Source organism: Dermacentor andersoni, chromosome 4 (genome assembly GCF_023375885.2).
Source record: "Dermacentor andersoni chromosome 4, qqDerAnde1_hic_scaffold, whole genome shotgun sequence".
Classification (NCBI taxonomy): domain Eukaryota; kingdom Metazoa; phylum Arthropoda; class Arachnida; order Ixodida; family Ixodidae; genus Dermacentor; species Dermacentor andersoni.
In genome coordinates, this window is record NC_092817.1 from 93,510,052 (window position 1) to 93,529,717 (window position 19,666).

At 46.0% G+C, this 19,666-nt stretch overlaps 1 protein-coding gene across 8 annotated transcripts in view; it reads right to left on the bottom strand.

The window, feature by feature from the left end:
• LOC126536474 (uncharacterized) overlaps window positions 1-19,666 on the bottom strand; it is a 56,838-nt gene that overhangs the window by 35,278 nt on the left and 1,894 nt on the right. For all 8 annotated transcript variants that reach the window (XR_008613717.2, XR_008613716.2, XR_008613718.2 and 5 more), the window contains exons 5-7: window positions 12,992-13,154; window positions 4,696-5,194; window positions 1,114-2,167 (exon numbers count right to left, since the gene is read on the bottom strand). Coding sequence is in view for 3 of the 8 variants with exons in the window: in XM_055074043.2 (XP_054930018.1) it covers window positions 1,114-2,167; window positions 4,696-5,194; window positions 12,992-13,154 (1,716 nt within the window). In the remaining 5 variants the exon portion in view is untranslated. The remainder of the gene's footprint in view (window positions 1-1,113; window positions 2,168-4,695; window positions 5,195-12,991; window positions 13,155-19,666) is intronic.

Genomic DNA, 19,666 nt, shown 5'->3' on the forward strand with positions numbered 1-19,666 from the left:
CCTTACTATACATGGTGTCCCAGCTAACTTTAGCCAGAGTTAAAAAATATGCGAATGCCACATAGCTGAACAGAACCAAGGTAATGTTGTTTGCCACTGCTTGGAGATACTCAGATTTTCTTTTCTTTTTTTCATTCTACCTAATTACATAACTAGTCCTAATTAATCAACTTCTCAAGTATTATAATTAGACAAAAAGTCTCAATGAGAAAATTGTAGAGCAACACGAAAAACTCCCGACACAGCTTTGTGTTGCTCAATACGTGCTACATAAGCGTATTTCCGAGCATGAAAGAAGCCCGCGAATACACACAAAGTGCCTCGAGCGGTCATTCACGCGGCAATTCTGCGTGCATTCGCGGGCTTCTTTCATGCTCGGAAGACACTTATGTAGCATGTATTGAGCAACAGAAAGCTGTACCAGGAGTTTTTCATGTTGCTCTACAATTTTCTCATTGAAACTTTTTGTCTAATTATAATACTTGAGAAGTTTATCAATTAAGACTAATCAGCTAATTAGGCAGAATGAAAAAAATAATAATTTGAGTATCCAAGCGACAGCAGACAACATTACCTTGGTTCTGTCCCATTACATGGCATTCGCATATTTTTAAATACTGGCTAAAGTTAGCTGGGACACCCTGTATAATTAACTACTAAGTGAAAATTGTGTGCTCCATATTACCTGCACAGTATGAAAACTACACATTAACAAGCAGTTCCAAGAAAAAATAAGGCAGCCTTGTGTGAAAGTGCTGCAAAGTTATGCAGGAGTACAAGACCCTGCAGCCAAATCAAACTAGCAACTGACGAATTCAAGGTGATTTTCACTGTGTTAGTCCCTAGCCGACTGAATGGCTACCACTGTTCACACAGCACAGTTTAGCTTTATTTTGTTGCATTTTCTTCCTACAACAAGTAGACTTAATGCTTAAACAGGCAGGAGGTGATGATAAAGTGATTAGTAGAGGATAAGAATAACATTCTACAGTCAAGCCAGTGTTAGGCACCAAGGAAGCTGCACCAAATCATTTTCTGGGAGTAAATGAGGCACGCAGCCAAGGAAAATTATGTAAACAGGAGGAGAGAGAGAAAGAGAGAAGTAGACATTACCTTTGCCTCCTTTGTTTGTTTTGACTTCAGCTGTCCTGCTACAGCCAAGGAGCTGACACGAGCATTGGAACTGCCTTGACTAACACCTTGAGACACCACTTTTTTAGGCACATCCTGCACAACTGCTTCAAACTGGAGCTTTCCACTAGTCATGACAGGATAGTTCACAATAGTTGACTCCTTTTCAGTGTTTGGGGCTGGTGTCAACACCTTTTTATCTTCCGTATCTTTCCCCTCATCATCTGTTTCACTGTCAGCGACAGGAGAACCAGGGTAATCCACCAGGCCAGACAATGCCGGCACTGCACTAACCGTCGTTTCATCAGGAGCACCAGAAGTCTCTCTGGCGGCCGCAGGAGAATGCATACTTTCCTGTACAGTTTCCCCAGCTTGGGTTCCTTGAGCACTGGTTGCCTCAGATGCAGCTATGGGTTCGCCCAATTCCATGCAGTGAGCCGAAGTATCTTCTAACCTTGGACATGGTTTTTGAACCGTGGGTTTCTCTTCCTCACAACACTCCGATCGTTTCTCATAGAATCCATCTGGAAGCAATGGGCCAATAAACACACTGGTACTGGGCTTTTCGGTCGCGAACTCGTGGAACTCAGGCAGCTGTGGACCAATTAAAATGGGGGGCTGATGAAATTCAGGTTCACCGGGCTCCGGCAAGTGTGGTCCGTACACAACCCTCTCTTCAGGCTCCGGCAAGTGCGGACCGTACACGGCTCTTATCTCCTCTGGCAGGTGTGGCCCATAGACAACTTTCTCCTCCTCTGGCAAGTGTGGACCATAAACTGTTACTTCCATGGAGTCGGGAGCATCTGGCAGCTGGGGACCGTACACAGGCTCTTCTCCTTGAGTGAGCACAGAGTCTGGCAGCTGTGGTCCATAGGCAACCAGTGGTGGCGACTCCCTACGCGACTTCTTGGCAGCAACCTTCAGCCGCTTGGAAGGATGCCTCTTCCGTTGTGCCCTCTGAACTGAATAAGTCTCGTCGCTACCCTCAGATGAGCTACTGTCGGATGCACCATATGAAGTTATTGGAATGATAACCCTGCACAAAAGACAAGAAGAAAAGAAATTTGTGAACTAAGAAGTACAAAACACAAGAAGCTGTGATACCTCTTTAATTCGGCACTTTACCAGAAAGCGTGGCTGTGTTGTATATTAAGAAAGGACAAACTGAGCAGGCAGCTCTGATATACAACACAGCCTGGTGCATAAAATAACAGGTGCCCATATGTTTTAAAAATAACATTAATAAAGATAAGCTCTCAACCCTTCAGCAGTGCTCCAAAGCCTAATGTCATATTCAATATTTCATAGGAGTTATGACAGCGAATAGTGTTTTTCAAGTTGAAACGGCTACTACCAGCCGAGATCTCAGGCAGACATGATCAAAATCGCCTCAAGGTGTTTCATCATGCCACAATGACCTCGAGCCAGCAGAGCGCAAGTGTGGCAGGTGTGACGTCACACCACGTGATACGCTGCGGAGAGGTGTCGGAGCCTCACTGCTGTGGTACAAAGTGACTACGCGAGGGTTTAACAGCTGCTTCACCGGCGCTTGGTCAGCCAGTCTCACCATGGACGGCACACCGGCTGGGCCATCTGTACGTGCACTCGAGTGCAAGCAACAGGCTGAATCCAATCATCCAGTAGATATAGCTAGTCAGAAGGCCGCAAAACCTCAGGCAAAGGCAAAGTTGCCTGCTGAAACACCGGAGCAAAGGGAGGTCAGAGTAGAACCTTATAGAGGAGCTTACCAAGTGCGGAAGCATGGAAAGATCGAAGCTACTGCATCCACAACGAACATATGATGCACCACACCCTTTGGCTGCCAGCAAGCTTGACTGCGACAGCCAGGTTTCACCGCGACTTCATGGACAACCCATTCGGCAGCATGTGTAACATGTGTGAAAGACTGTGGCCTAACTTTAATGAAGCACTATGTGCATAGTCTTGGGCAAAACCAAGCCAAACAGACCTTTCGCTCATGACAACTAGGCTTACTAGAATTAAACCTCAGCCAATTTTTTCCTATAATTATTTTTTATGATGTCCAAAACAAGATGTTCTTTCTTTAGGGCCTAATTAGCTAATTAACAGCAACTTGCACGGCAAAGTACAGCACACGGAATCGATTCTGAATGTTCACAGTGTGTCATAGGGTATAAGTCGTTGTTCTAGGCCTTTTTGAAGCGAAGATGTAAGTTGTCAAACTTAGTAAAAAAAAATTCACACCTTGATAATAGAAAGTATCAAGATGGTCATTTGTATCAGCCTATCCTGAGCTCTCAAGATGTAATGCACATGACAATGTTTCACAGCATATGAAGCAAGCTTGAGAGATGCCACAAAACTAAGCTGAAGGCAGAGCAGTGCATGTAAATAAAATAGCATCAAATTCAGACTGTTCAGCAGGGCAATAGCTGTACCTTAGCTCTATCTAAGCTGACTGCTTTATCAAATCCCCACCATGAGTTGCCATTGGTAACAGCATAAAAAATATAGTGCAAACCACTGTCTTTCCAGGCTGCCATGACCACAATGCAACTTCAGCTTACAGGCTTTTTTAGCATGAACAAGTAAGAGTAGCATGTCTTGAAACTGCTTCCCTTGGAAAATATGTACCATAGTATCTTAAGCCATCACCTCCTCTCCTAACTGCATAATTTATCAATAAAAGAGGATTGGCAATACTTCAACTTTCTAGCCAAATTAAAATCAGCAAGAATGACCAACAAATGACATGCTTGATGAAAGACCAACCAGCTAATCATGAGCTGACTTTATGTTCTGAGGCAGCCATATTTTGGAACGCACATACAATTATTTTTTTTAAGTGCAGCAGATCAAATGAGTTAGAATCTATACACAGCGAAGCTTTGTGTGAGTGTATAGAGAGTTGAAACGCGAGTACACGCACACATACAAGTGCAGAAATTATACCGAGCCTTTTGTTAAGTGGAGTTGCTGACTACTAGTGTACAACGGACGTCTTGAACGCATTGTGGTTTCAGAGGCAGCATGCGCATATGTGCCTAGCGCAATTCGAATCCATTCTATCCGCAAGAAGTGTTTACTTCCTCCTTACCATGCAGCCGTGAACGCGTAAAAGCGAGCTTTTTAGTTCTTTTTTTTCCCAGCTTGGCTGGCGCCGCAGCAGTTGCAAATGCCATCTAGTGGTGGTGCAAGAAACCCAATGACACGTGCACTCTGCTGTGATAGGTTGGCCTATTTGGCAAGGGAAGAGCCAGGCCGCAGCGCCCACAGTCACAAAACCCAGCAAGGTTTGCAAACAAAAGCTTCGCTTTTAAAAGCTGCTTACTGGTACTACAAGGTGCCCCAAAACATGTAGGCCTTGTTTCGTCTGTAAGAGTTTTGCAAGGTGGAAAATATTTTGGTGTACATTGTGAAATTAAAATTTTGCAAGAAAAGGGGGTGGGCAATGTCTTGAGGATGGATGATGACTCAGTACATTAGTACAGCAATTCCTTGTTTTGAAACTGTTTTCTTGTACACACCTGTATACACCAGTCATTTCACTGAACACAGCACCAAAAGTGTGCAGCCACATACCCAATGGCAGCTTCCTGCTTGCGCTTCTTCTTGCCAGACATTGTTACTGTTTTACTCAATTCAGGTGCTCCCGCCATGCTAGCAACCGATCCACTAGTTGCAGATGATACAGCAGGTTTGGTGCTTCCACCTTCCGTGCTGCAGGCATCAGCAGCTTGAACATTCAAGGAATTACTGCTGTTAGGTGAAGTCACAGCAATCGAAGACGCTGGTGCACTGCTTGAGGTTTCAGGAAGCACCTGTGCACCATCACTCAGTCCTGAAGTTGTTGCAGAAGAAACAGCAGCAGCGGCTCCATGTCCAGGTACAGTGCTCTCTGCATCAACTGGTTCCCCGTACTGTGCCCAGTAGGCTTCATACTCCGGAGGGCAGTCCCACGTCACCTCATTGGTCAACTGATGCCAGAAGTAGGTGTACCCTGTTGCTTCATCCATGCATTCTACCCAGGGGCATGCGGGAACCTCGCCTTCAGTGGTTGAAGGTGCATCCACAGTGTTTGCTATTATGGGAAAGAAGATAGTAACAAGTTGTTAGAATTTTCTTGCAGTCGCCATTGAGCCAATCTGCAACTAAATTCCACAATAAACGTATGTTCAAAAGAAGTAATTGATGATGTGAGAGCAGACATGCAGGAAAGGTTATGCATTTGATAACTACGCACAACTCTGGACCATTAAAGCAAGCACAATCGAATCTCAATATAACATACACAGGTACATTTAACAAATCATCAGATTTACCGAAGTAAAACTAAAATGTATTTCTCACTAGTAATAGCACCTGACGAAGACACAGTTAAAACAAATATTGGATATAACAAAAGTATTTTCATGTTGGATGCGAGTTCATTATACAGTTAAACCTCAATATAATGAACTTCAATATAACGAAATTTTCGATACAGTCAAACCCACTTATAACAATAGCTATTTTAACAATATATTGGTTATAACAATGAGAAGCTGCTGCACCGTCAACTTTTGCATGTTTTCCATGATGAAATAACCCGCTTACTACAATGCCCCAATGCAGCATTATCGGTTGTAAGCATATTCGCGACGATCGTCTCATCGGTTAGGAGCACTTAGTCGCCAAACCTATAGCCGAGCGCTTTCTTTTCACCGGCACCGTCCTGCATTGCCAATGATCAGCGGCAGATCAGCCATCTTCCGTTTCGACAGCGAGTCAAACAAAGCTGAGAAACCGCATGGTCAGGAATGACTTCGACGCAACCAACAAAAACGAACGCAAGCGATTAAGCTGTTTGCAGAACTGCGCTGAATGAGGAGCTAACGAGCAACATTATATAGATGTTGTGTGGCAACATACGAGCAATCTGCTTGCGGCGCAGAGTTGGCACCTGAAGTCTGGCTGCTGCGTGGCTGAGCGAAAGGTAGTGAAATGCGAAATCCTTGAAAAGAAAAAAAAAGAAAACGAGAAATTTGAGCCGCTGCCCAATGGGCTGCTGCTCCAACAGCCGCCGGGCGCTCATTTTCCAGCCATCTCTGTGCAGCTCTCTCCCGTCGCCCTTCCACCTTTCCGAACACGAATGGGCTGCACCCATAGCTTTACGCCGCCCCATCCTCCGAAACACGAATTAACTGCGCCAACTGCGCCGCAAGCAGATTGCTCGCATGTTGCCACAGAACATCTGTCTAATGTTGCTCGCTAGCTCCTTATTTAGCGCTCTGTTCCTCATTCAGCTTTGTTAGTGTGAAACACATGTTTTCAGGGTGCAGCTCTTGGGCACCCGTTCCTGCGGCGAGCATCGGCATAGTCACTCAGCGTCCTCGTAACCGAGCGAACGAGCACAGCGAAGGATGAAAGAGCGAATGTGAAGTACAAACGATAGATGGCGATAGTGGAGAGCGCGAGAAGGAAAGCGGAGGAGGATGGTGCAGCGGAACAATGAGGCAGAAAGCGCGAGAATAAAAGCATAGTTTCACGCAAGACGGGCTTTGCGGCAACGATGCTATGAGATGGTGCCAGCGTAGCACGCATCGTCCGTTCACAGATGACACCACCGCTATCATGTATGGAAACAAAGCGCTGCATGAGAGGACGTCTGTCTGCAGCGGCTGCTGTGAATCACGCCCATGCGTTACCCATGCGCTGCCTCTTGCTATCTCCCCATTAGTGAGGTAGTTGCGCCACACTTCTCTCAGTTTGCGACGTGCCGCACAATTCAGATTGTCAGCACCAGCCAATATATTGCAAAATAAAACACATATACAGCTGCACTCAAATTTCCTATTAGGGAGTATCGTAATCTTCGGTGAATTTTTTTACGTGCAATTACATAAAAGTGAGACGTGAACTTGTTCTGTAGCCGGTTTCTAACGATAGAGTAGGCCAAGTGCAGTGGCGTAGCAACAGGGGGGGCCGGGGGGCCGTGGGCCCCGGGTGCAAGGGGCCAGTGGGGGGGGGGGGGGGGGTGTCATACGCCTGAAGACAACCCTCTTTCCGCCGGCTTGACTCCATGGGCGCAAATGGCAAAGAATGCTCCAGTATCCAGTAGCCCGAGCTCATGTACCCGATGCTTTGCGCCGCAGAATTGTCGGCTGCAGCTCTATCCAACACCCCACGAAACAATTGCACGAATGTTCGGGCTAAAAAATTTAATTCGCAAAATGGTCACTAAACTATTCGCTTTAGCGGAACGTTTCATGTGGGGTGCGCTCGTGCTGTGCGTTCATGCTGGGAGCAGGAGTCGCTAAACATACAGTGAGGCGTTGTAAGGCGTTGGGGCTCTTGGGTACCTCTTCCGTTCAGAACGCGCAGCGAAGACGAACAAAGACAGCAGCAAGAGGGCGTTCAACCAGCGCGCCCGGCGCGCGCGTTTACGGCGATGCGTTCATTGAGAGCGACGTTGCATAAGAGGGGCCGTCAAAAGTCGCGAATGGGATTCTCTGGATCGTCTCCAGACTCGGTTCGGCCGAAGAGTTTGGCGGCGTATGACTCGACAGGCTGTAGTCGCGGGCCCGCCGCGATGTCCGGCTCGCTTTTACTTCCCCTATCCCGCTCGCTCCAAGAAGCCGCTGCGAAACCTGCCGCTATGTTTCACACTTTCCTTCTTACCCTCGAAAGTTTCAGAAAACTGTTGTTGTTGTGTCACTTCATGTCACAGGTACAGTGTCTGTTTCAGCTGCACAGAATTTTATAAAACGAAAGGTGAATTTTGTAAGGATATTTCCCGATCGAGATTCTATGAAGTTATGTCTTTTTGTGATTACTAGGAACTCGGTAGCGCGAAAAATATGGCAGGTAAGTAATAACCATATCCTTAATAATTCCGTAATTTGTACTTATAGAGGAAGCACTTCAATTCGAGAATTGAGAACTCAAAGTCATATTATTACCTCAAAAAAAAAAACTTCTTAAACAAAACCGTTTTGGGTGCTACAACCTACAGTACTTTGGCACTGCGGGCGGCGCCAAGTATGACAGTAGCGAAAGAAATATGAAATAGAGGACCAGTGACGTACGTTGATCCCTCAACCATCTCCATTGCGAGTGCAGACCAACAGGTTTCGCTGGCACGGGCTTCATCGCGGTCTTCTTTTTTTTTGTGGTGACGCCAAGAATCGACGCGAAGCGTTGCTCTATTCTGTTCCCAATCGGATAATCACGTTTGTCCGTATAGCAGCAAATAAAACAAGGCTTTATTGATCTGAATGAAGAGAACTAGTAATTGTCATAGCATTGGCGCCCGCGCAGCAGGGAGGCAATTTGCTTTTTCCGTTTTTCTAATATGGTGGGGAGATCAGCGTCACTGAGACACAATTTAATTTTCGTTTTCGTTCAGGGCTGCCCACAGCCAAAATACTGCGGGCCATAGTACCTACGACGATTTTTGTGACGTTGTTGTTGGGCAAGATATGAATGTCGGCCTTCAATTTTGCAAGTGCAATGTTCCCGTTAAAATTGGTAATTAAAACTTTACAAAAATGTTTTTTTTTTCTTGTGACGTGAGCCGTATTTGCCACGATGCCGCATTTGTATTGGTTGTCAAGCCTTACAGTCTGACAGAAGATGTGCACGTGCGCTTATCACAAGTTATCAGTGCAGCACCCTGTGTTATTTGGCGCAGAAAAAAACAGCGTGTATTTGCCTCGAGCTCTACCACTGTAAAGCTGGCGCCACCGTCGGTGTGACGTGCTATTAGGGATCACGTGGACATAGCGGCCGCGTCGGCTGCTTCGGGAGCGCCGAAGCGAGCTGGAAACGAGAGTTTAAGTTCCCTCGTACGCTGCGGTCTTCATTTAGTGGTGAGATTTGCCCGCTTTGAGTGTCTCCTTTACAACGATTGAAAGCATTACAATAGGTAGTGGCTGCTTTTGAAGGCGCGCAACATGGTAGGCTACTGCTCAGTGCCGCAGTGCCGGACGTACGCAACGGAACCCAGTGTCATCTTTATTCATACGTAGCCGCAGGAAAAGAAGCCGCGTGAAGCTTGGCTCGCGAAACATAAAACCGGCAAACAGTCATCGACTAATACTCGGGTATGCAGCAAGCGCAGACGCGAGGAATATTTATGCCACGGCGCCGGGTCTGCGATGTTCGAAAAACGCGCCCTGAGACGCTCGCCCGAGTCCGCTGCCCGACTAATGTCATGACGGTTTGGTTTATGAACTTTTCGATGCTATAGATACTGGAAAGTTCACTGGAGTGGAAAGAGAGCTGTAAGGAGCACATTAAAAAGAAAGCATGGCATATGGTCATGTTTGTGTTATGAAATAATGCACTGGATTACAAAAAAAGAAGCAGCGCGAAATCGCACACTGAGAACACCGATAAACATATAGTCCGACGCAACTCGAGAAATAATATTGAAACGTCCAAGAATTTAGAAAAGAAACATTCAATCGTCGCGATGGCACATCACAGTCGCCGTAGATATAGGCGTCGAAGTCTCTACAACAAAATTATTTTTGAACAGCTCTGATAGCGCACACGCAACAATGGTTGCTTGTATACTGTCAAATGCTCATATTCTGCGGCCTAAAGCTCATGGCACGGTGCGAAAACGCGCACGCGGCGAAAGCGAAACAGCGCGGACAAGCATGCAGACGCGCTGTCGGTCGCTGCGAAGCTGTGCGATCGCTGCATTGAGGCTTCATTCTATTACGCTCGATTTAGTTATATCAACACTATAAGAACATATTTCACATAGTTTGCTCTCAGCGTTTGCCTACCTTTCACGCAAGAAGCCGGTTCGGGAGACTCCATTGCTGCAATTGCGCATAGTGGCGTTCACTTTACGTATTCGGTAAAGAGATAGCGTCTGTAAACGATTCTGTGCTTTCAGTTTGCCCAATATTTTTATTCAGACAGTAAAAACTTTCTCTCGTTTCGAAAGTACTCACAGAAATGTCCGGGAGAGCTCCCGCGTGGTGTTTTCACTGAGCACTGACAGCAAAACCTATGAGGAGCGCGCCGCGTGATCCCTCAAACTACGCCAGCGAAGCGCTTCCGATAGATGGCGACTCCGTAACTCCTCGCCACCAATACCTGCTGCATTCGCGATCTCTGGGAAAGAAAGCGAAGGAGAAGGTGAGCCGGGGGACATGCGAGGTATGCAAGGCGGCTGTACTGGTGCTGAAACCCGGAAATTGTCGATATCCTCGCCTTCCTCGACTACACCCGGGGGGGGGGGGGGGGGGGGGGGGCGACAGAAGACCTATGGGCCCCGGGTGCCAGACAACCTAGCTACGCCACTGGCCAAGTGTACAATTTTAATTATGTATTAAGCCGCTGTTGCGAATGCAATTGAACCTGGAAAGGAAGCAAGGTGCTGTGGTTGTTTCCAAATTGTTCGCGTTTATGTTTCTGAACATTGCACAGAAACAGGGTGGCGATTTGCATGCTGTGTTGACAATATTCATGCGCTGATACAGGCAGTCAACGCTTGTGCAATATCGAGTGCATGCACAGAATGCCTGTGGCGTCCATACGGCATCTGCTCTAGTCCATTTTTTACTTGCGCGAGCACCGCGGTGCACTCGGAAGCTCTCCCATAGCGTTACATGGACGTTTCATGACCAGATGAAAAGTACTGAAGGACCATGACGATACCAAGCGAAGCCAGCCACACTTTTGCGTCCACTCCACCCCCGCGTCTGATAGCAACACTTGCCGTGAAACGAGGCTATCATTAAAGAGCGCCGGCAGCATACAGCAAATGCTTCATCAGCCTCTCGCTTCAATGAGTCTCCGAAGCTCAAAATTATGCAACCTCCAGCACTAAACGTGAAGGAAGACCGAACAAGAAGCCCCACCATCTCAGCTCATCCAGTCCTTGCATGCGCAGCAGATTACCTATAAAACAGAGCCTGCGGACTGTGTATGCGCTCTGCCACCCTGATGGCCATTCGCAGTCATGGCTGCACTAGTAAAGGACACGTGAGCCAACCTGCCCTCCACCCCATTTTTTTTGCTCACGTGGGAAGAAGACGGCACTTCTCAAGCCACCATCCTTCTCGGCTCAACCTTGCTTGTTTTCACTCGCACCTAAAGCATACAGCGTGCGACGTTGATAGGATCTCATTGCACTTAGACTTTATATGGAATATGACACTCCTCTGCTTCAGCAGTCATTCACGGTCACGTAGCGCACAATTTAACCCTTTCAGGATCAGTGACGTAAATATATGGCGCCGCGAACAAGTCCAAAATGGTCGATGCTGTATATTTACGGCGCCGTCTGTACGTTTAAAAAGCGCGTTAATTTCCTAACTTTCTTTTTCTTGGCATGTACTGCCACTATGCAGGCATACAGGGAATTTTTTCCTTGCGCCTCCCTCTCTCAGTTTTCGTTACATGGTTTGTTTTGTGCCAGTTCGCTCCGGCACGTCTATATACTACCACCCGCGTGGGCAGGTGGCAGTTTGGGTTTTGTTCCATGGATGGTTTCGGCTTCTTGCGCTTGCAAAACTGATGGCTATCTTGTTACTAATCGCTTAAAGGACGACCGCCTGTTTCTCGCTCGTTTAGTGCTCAGAGAGGTGCACACAGGAAGGATGCCGCCGCGCATGCGTTTCCTTTTCTTTTTTCTGGAGACGCGCGGAAATTACTGCCTCTGGTTGGCGATACGATGAAGATTAGCAGAAGTTTGTCACAGGTATTGCTTTTTTGATGGGCACACAACCACACAGTTTTCTTGAGTGCGCTCACTTATGCAGTTCGATTACGCTATGAACGTAAATACAAGTGTAAGAACAGAAACATTTGAGTCTTGTGAAATATTCTTGTGCACGCATTTTCGAAGCCTTGAACTATGAGTATAACAAGGCATTAAATTTTTAATTCTTATAAGTTTATTTTCTTTCTCTTATGGTTGTTATTCATGAATAAAGAGTACATATATACCAACGCAAAATATCTTTTTCTCCCTTTATGGTCCCCTTAGAAAAATTACGGTAAATTTTTTTCAGAACAGGTCCCTCTGAAGAATATAAAACTGCAATAAAAAAATCGACCCTGGGCGGCCGCATGCGGTGAAAAATTTCTACCCTGAACGGGTTAAGCGGAGCGTTTGCATCTGCATCAGCGAAAGTTGTCATTTATTGTCTCGTTATTCCTTCACAGTGGCAGTGAAATTTCTTTAAATTGAAATTGTGTATGAACACTCTGTTATATTGAGGTCCTATGAGGGACATCTCGAAAGTAAGTTTCATCATCTTTTTTAAAGATGCTACACCATGTGAAACAAACAATTGGCATAAGAATCCACGCCTATTGCTGGTTCAATGATGAAAGGAATGTAAGCGGAGGAGTGACACATGCACAAAGCGCCAAAGAAGAGAGAGTAGCAGCAGATCAGCGTGCCTAAGTTTATTCAAGTACAAGTCATGATGGCAGACAGACGCGTGCTAACAACGCGGTGACCAATGGAAGTGCGTGCTGTTATCCAGTATGAATAGGCACCTGTTCCCTGCATTGGAAGCCCCATATTTTACCGGGGTGGTTTCTTCAAACTGATTGCATGCTATGACAAATGTCTCAATGTTGGTAGTGACTATGTAGAATAAGTTTCCATGTGAAAATAAATAACGAAACTTACTTTCGGAACGTCCCTCGTAAATACATGGTATGCTATAGTCAATAAGTTATAAAAGTTAAAGTACTTGATTATATTGAGGTTTACTATAATAGCATTCTTATTAATGATCAAAGCTTTGACACCCAGGAGAAGCAAGGCTACCTTTATTATAAAAATATGTATGTCAATCATTATAAAAGAAATAAGGGTGTTGCTCTCGCCCCCCGATAATTTTTCTTCTTTTACCATTCTTACCTTTTGACTGTGGCACTTCGATGCTGACTTCTTCGGAAGGTGTCCCAGAAGCTGGAAGACAGCCTGAAGTGGCTGTCGTGGCCTCTTTATCAGGTAATTCATCCTTATCATCCTCGCCCTGTGGATCTGTCTCAGGAACGGCTGATGAGATGGCATCAATTTCCTGCAAAACATGAGAAAGAACCCAACACTGAGCCGAACTGTCATTTATAATAAATTGAGGGGGAGAGAGAGAGAGCCAGAGAGAAAAGTTATATATTACATCTAGCAAAGTTAGCATAGCAACATGCTACTCCAAGTGAGATGGCGAGGGATGAAAGCAATAGCGTGAAATAAAAACCACACGTATGCATACATACACAACACATAAACAAACAAACAACAAAAGTTATTTACAGGGTCTCATTGAGGCTTCGAATAAATAAATTGAATAAATAAATACATAGCTTTTTAAAAAATAAGTTCAGTTACTTTTGAGTACCCCCTAGTACATAGCGCCCCTAAAGTGCATGAAGTACCCAAAGAATGCTAACAGATTAAAAACCAAAAGTTATTTTCCATTATAATACAGAACTACCAAATTGTGATTCTTGACAGTTATATCCGACCTCTATATGGGGTACCTGGCTGTTTACTGAGTTTCTTCTACTCCAGCCTCTTCAGCAAGGATGGAAGCAGCCAAGGAAGTTTTGGAGCAGCTCTGGGAGCAGCAAATTTGGCACTTTGGAGCAGGTTTGGAGCATGAATTGTATATTCTGGAGCAGTAAATACGCCTTTTGGAGCAGCTTAGTAAACATCAATATGTGAGAAGCACAGGCATATGAAGAAAACTTGTTCCTTATTTGACTTTGCAGAACACTATTAGGTTGCGGCAGATCAGTTCTGCGGAAGCCCGCAAGGCGAGCAAAATTTATGACAGGGAATATTGTCATCCACCCGACTGTAGCATGAAGCTACAAAGGAAGCCCATACAGGTTTCTCAGAAACCAACACTAAATTGCATACCGGATGTGCCAACTAAATGTGGCCAACAAAAAATAACCTACGGCTTTCCGTGAACAGCACCCACTCTATGCTGAAAGGCTTGCTTTAATGCTAGTCGAGTATGGTTTTTTTTTTATTCATTGTGAACAAGCAACTAATATTTAATTTTAATGAACTAACTATTATTACTTTACTTATTCAATAAGATGCGAATACAGAGGTTGTGGAATACTCCAAGAAACAATCTTGATAGCACAAGCATACCTCCCATTTCAGACCGCAAAGAATCGAGTCCATAAATTTTTCGAAAGCAGCAGGAGCATCGCAAAGCTCAAACAGCACAACATTAAATTTATCGATACAGTCCATGGGCATTGATACAATCTCGACCAGGTGATGTGGTTCTTTACTGCAAGAATCAGGAAACGACGACAAAGGTGGGCATCGTGATGATGAAAAAGGTAGAAAAGAATGTATTCACTTCCTTGGTACATGGCTGTGACTCTATCCGAGTCTCGAGCAGTTCAGATTAACATGGGGGCAGGGACGGCCTTAACTAACCCCTCGCAGTCTTGTGGTCGTCAATGTCTTCTTGGAAAACTTGGGGAACTTATGGAAGTATCAACGCCTTTGTCAGGTTGTGAAGTTGACAAGCTCTTCTCCTTGGTGTCTTCTCCTCTTGGTCCACACCTTTGTGTCTGCTCAGGGCATAAAGGGGTGACGCTTTTTCGGGGAAGAGGGCAATTATATCGACATGGGAATGCCTGCTTGAATCTTTCCCATGCTTCAGATGAGAGGTCATGGCCCAGGCTAATCCTAAAAGTCTTTTTTGAAACGAGGGAAATCATCTCGTCATGGGAACGCACACCTGAACGTTTCTCACACTCGACAGGTCGATCATAACAGCAACACGAATGCAGTCTTCTCTTTGTCAGCAGGGTACATGGGGATCTGCCAATACTCTCATAGTAGATCTAGTGAAGTAGGAAGCCGAATGCAGGCAGTCGATGATATTGTCAATCCAAGGCAATGGACATACAGTAAAACCTCGTAAAACCGTACCCGCCTAAACAGTAGTTTCGTTTTAAAAGTAGTAAAGTCAAATCCCCGACACAGCGGCCATTGAACATAATGTGTTTTGTATCTGCATAAACCATACCAGCTTATTGCGTACGTATCGATTAACACATAGTGTTTCCACTCTTAGTCACGCAAATACGGCGGTGCGTCGTCTCCATCGGGCGACCCGGCAGAACAACAAGGCTTAGAGATCAGCACAATGGCCTACGTGAAGCCACATCAACATCAACATCATTTCAGAGCCGTGCCAGAGGGCATTGTGGCGTCATGCAAGTGAGGACTCGCACCATGCCAAAACTCGGATAAAAAAGACGCTGGGTGCTCAGCATAGAAGAAAAATTAGACATCATTGTGCTATCGAACGTGACACGAAAAGTTGGCGATGGCTTGCGACATGGGTCTACTGTTGACTACGGTGCGTGGCATTTGGAAAGCGAAGAAGTTGCTCGGCAGCGCTGCTGCGACCGAGAAGAAATGTCGGCTACGAGGTTTGACTTTTCGCCATCATTGCCTCTATTGTGGCCGAAGTGTCACCTAGCGACAGGAATAAGGATGACACGGAAAGCAACAGCATGGGCAATTCAGGACTGACAGTGGCAGAAGCTGTGCATTGCGTCAGCCTCATGAATGCAATCGTGGTGACGAGAACAGGGGTGGTATTCTGCAAAGTCCACCTAGTAGACTGTCCATTTTGGCCGCTGCTGATTGGATGCAGCTGTACGAGCGAGGAGGAGACGAGCGGCCCAAGCCAATCAGGAACAGCCGAAATGGACAGTCCACTAGGTGAACTCTTACAGAATACCTCCCCAGCACCACGCAATGAAAAGGTGCCCCACGACATCTGCAATGCTACCGCGCCTGTGCACGGAGAATATGCAATGCGAACTAGGAATCTGCCATGGGAGTGTTTGCCAAGAAATGGGGGCTCATAATGGCAAAGCTTTTAGCGCAATTAAACAAAACAAGGACGTGACTTAGACACAGGACAGCGCTGGCTGAAAAGCTGGCTCACAGCTTCAGCAAGTTTGAGGCCGCTGTCGTCACTGCTAGGCCGCCGTGGCATCCAACGAAAATAACACGCTTGTTGCGCGAAGTAAATAATTACTGCATGTTTTTTCCCCTTTCATCGCACTCTCTTCGAGTTCCGTTTCTGACCGGTAAGTGGGCGATCTCATGCTATTTTGCTTAAGCAGTACTACCATTTAGTACATACTTTTTCTGAGCTCCAGCCAACTATGGTTTAACGAGGTTTCACTGTACATCTTTTTTGGTGAGGGTGTTTAATTGTCTATAGTCAACGCAAAACCTCCAAGAGCCAACTTTCTTCTTAACCAAAATGACAGGTTCTGCCCAAGGGCTGCGCGAATCTTCAATAACGCCCTCCTGCGGCATATCCTGAACTTGTTCAGCAATAACTTCCTGCTCCGATGACGACACTCGCTAAGGTTTTTGCCGGGCCGGATGGGCAGAGCTTGTATCGATCCTGTGCTAAGCTCGAGAACAGGGTAAAGATGGTCGCTTCTCCTTTTCACAGAAGTGAAACACAGAAGCACATCTTTCCAATAGCTCGACCAATCTTTGTCGCTCGAGTGACTGTCGGTCCTTACTAACCATGCTCAGAATCTGCGACTCGTAGGAGCAACTGCATTCTCAAACGGTCGTGTTTTTTACCTTCTTCGTCGTCAATAGCAGCGATAGAATTTCTTATGGCATCATCAAAGACGGCGAGCTTCATTGCTCGAGGAAGTATAACAGGCACTGGCGAACAGTTAAGTGCCCACAAAAATATGGCTTGGTTGTTAATCGACACAATACAGCAAGGCACTAAGATGTCTTTCTTAGCATGCTGACCAGTCAGAGGTTGAACGACGGAGCCAAAGGGAGCTACGACAGAGGCAGAAACGAACACGGCAACTGAATGCATGAGCCATGAACCACTGTCAGTTCATCGGAAACAACCAGTGTATCTTTCGCAAATAGCAGCATGTTAACGAGGGCAGGAACAACTACATTGCTGACTGAAAGTTCACCAGTGCCACAGTAGACGAAAGCACCACACTCTTGGAAAAAGTCAATACCGAGAATAACTTCGTGTGTACACCGCTGCAGAACCAGGAAGTCAGTTGGGAACACTTTTCCAGCCAACAAAACATTAATGACGCAAACTCAGAGAGGATGAAGTAGTTCCCCGCCGACAACATGAAACCTTGTATATTCGTGCCAAGAAAAGTTAGCTTTGCGGCTAATGCAATCTTTGAAGGAACGTCTGATAACAGAAATGGTTGCAACAGTGTCATATAGAGCCGTTGCACCTACTCCATCTATTAACACATGTATTTTGTTTTTAAGCGTTGTAACTGGCGGAGGCATCTCAGGTAAATCATTTTGTGCGACCTCACTTCCATCAGTCGCACTGGCTAATTTCCCAGCGGTGGCGGTGGCGAGAGCCGCTGTTGCGGTGTAGGCGTACAGCACAGTCGGGTGGACGGAGATGTCAAGCTACAGTCAGAAGTGGGAGAACTATTGTGTCGATTCGCTTGTCAAGAGGTGCTCCTGGAATAGGTGAACCAGGGATTGTCGCTGTGACCATTGCCGGCGCGAGAAAACATTGATAGTGGATGGTATCACAATGTTTCCCTGCGCCGACGACAGAATGGAGCTATGTGCCCGGTAGCACAACAATGGCACACAGGAGGTTGGTGATATGCATTGTGCTCCTGAAAAGCATTGTCACGATGCTGTGGGACAAACGCATCTTCAGGCGGCTCCTGGTGTGTAACAGCCTGCTTACAAAAATAGCTGAAGCCGAGTTCGTACCTCGACTCTGGATAGTGATTGTGCTGCGACCTCAGTGGCAAGCGAGAAGTGTAGTTGTAGTCCTCGACGGCAGTTGCAGTGACAGAAACATGATGAGAGGGGCCCAGGATTGGCGCAGCATCATAAGGCGTCGAGTGTGTATATCGGGTGAGCTCTCCCCGTACAATCTCGCACATTGTAGACGCAAGATCAAAGGACACGTAGTCGTCAACACTTGCAACAGTAGTCACAATCAGCAACCGACCGAATTTAGGCATGATACACCACCTCTTCAGGGTCTTGAATGTACGACAATGCAGCATGACGTCAGCTACTGTATCAAGGTTCTCTTTGCCGATGAGGAAGTGATATACATCCTCGGCAATTCCTCTTAAGAGGTGGCCGACCTTATCTTCCTCTAACGTGCGAGGGTTGACGGTCTTGCAGAGCTTCAATATAGCCTCAATATATGTTGTGCGCATCTCGCCTGTGACTTGGGCTCTTTGGAGCAGCATTTGTTCAACAAGCTTCCTCATCATGACTGAGTCCCCAAAACACTCCCGTTATTTCGGACATGAACCGATCCCACGTCCTGAGGGTGTCCTTATGGTTGTCAAACCACACAAGCGGCGTGTCCGTTAAGAAAAATATGACGTTGGACTACTGAGTTACTGCATCCCAATGGTAACAGTTGCTCACCGCTTGTAGTGTGTGAGCCACTCATCCACGTCCTCGCTAGATTTGCTTCTAAATGTGCGAAGTTCTGTCGGGTACTGACGCTGCCAGGGACAAACCGCGGCTGAGCCAGGTACCAAAGGGGCCGCTGTAACCAGGGCAGGGGCGACAGCTGCGGAACTCGGACATTCGAGGTTCTGTCTTCACCGCGAGACATCTCAACCACCAGCGGCAATGTGGGCAGGCCAGCAAGGCAGCGGCTTTGGCGTAGATCAGGCGGTTGCAGAACCGTGTTGCTTGGATGAGTACCCAGTACTTCCCCCACAAAACTGTTATGAATGAAGCGTGTGTATTTACAGATGATGGATGAGAGTCTAGGACAACAGTCCAGCACTGGTTTCGTTCTGCACTCCGCACCAAAAAGATCCGTTGTCCACTTCCTTTCAGCTCAACCAAGGTGTTACAATAATAATAATGATAACAGCAACAATAACAAGTTGCTGAAACATATAAAATATACAACTGAGAATGACAGACATATGTTAAGAAGTGCTCAATAGTGCTTTTCATTTTACATACAAGTGGGAACCCAGAAGTAACAAGAATTTGTCTTGTTACACTTATTTACTAGGAATGCTCGTCTCTATCAGTTAGAAAAGAGTTCTTAGACAAATTTTGCCATCTCACTGGATGGATTTTTTTTTTTTTTTTGCTTCAGCTGCCATCCATGTCAGTTTTGCAGCTGCAGACATCAATGAGCAAAGTGCATGCATTAAGTTCTGTTTCCCCAGAATAATTTTCATATCGAAGAGCTCATTCATCTTAAATTTGCACCACAAGTTTAGACAATGAACCAGCAATTTTACATTAAGCTGTCCAAGCGGTTATGTGATAAGTTCGACGAAAATGCCTGGTTATGTGGAACTCTGGCAAGTGGCTTGTACACCAAGACAACACTCCCCGCCCCCCCCCCCCCCCCCCCGTGCAGCATTGATAATGAGGATAATGAGGCACTTCCTGAATATGGGATGACAAAGGTACCTCACCCTTCCTACTCCCCATCTTGCAAATTGTAATGGGATTAACATTCTTTGAGAACTTTACCCAGTTTGCAGTATGTATGTTCATTCATATTTAACC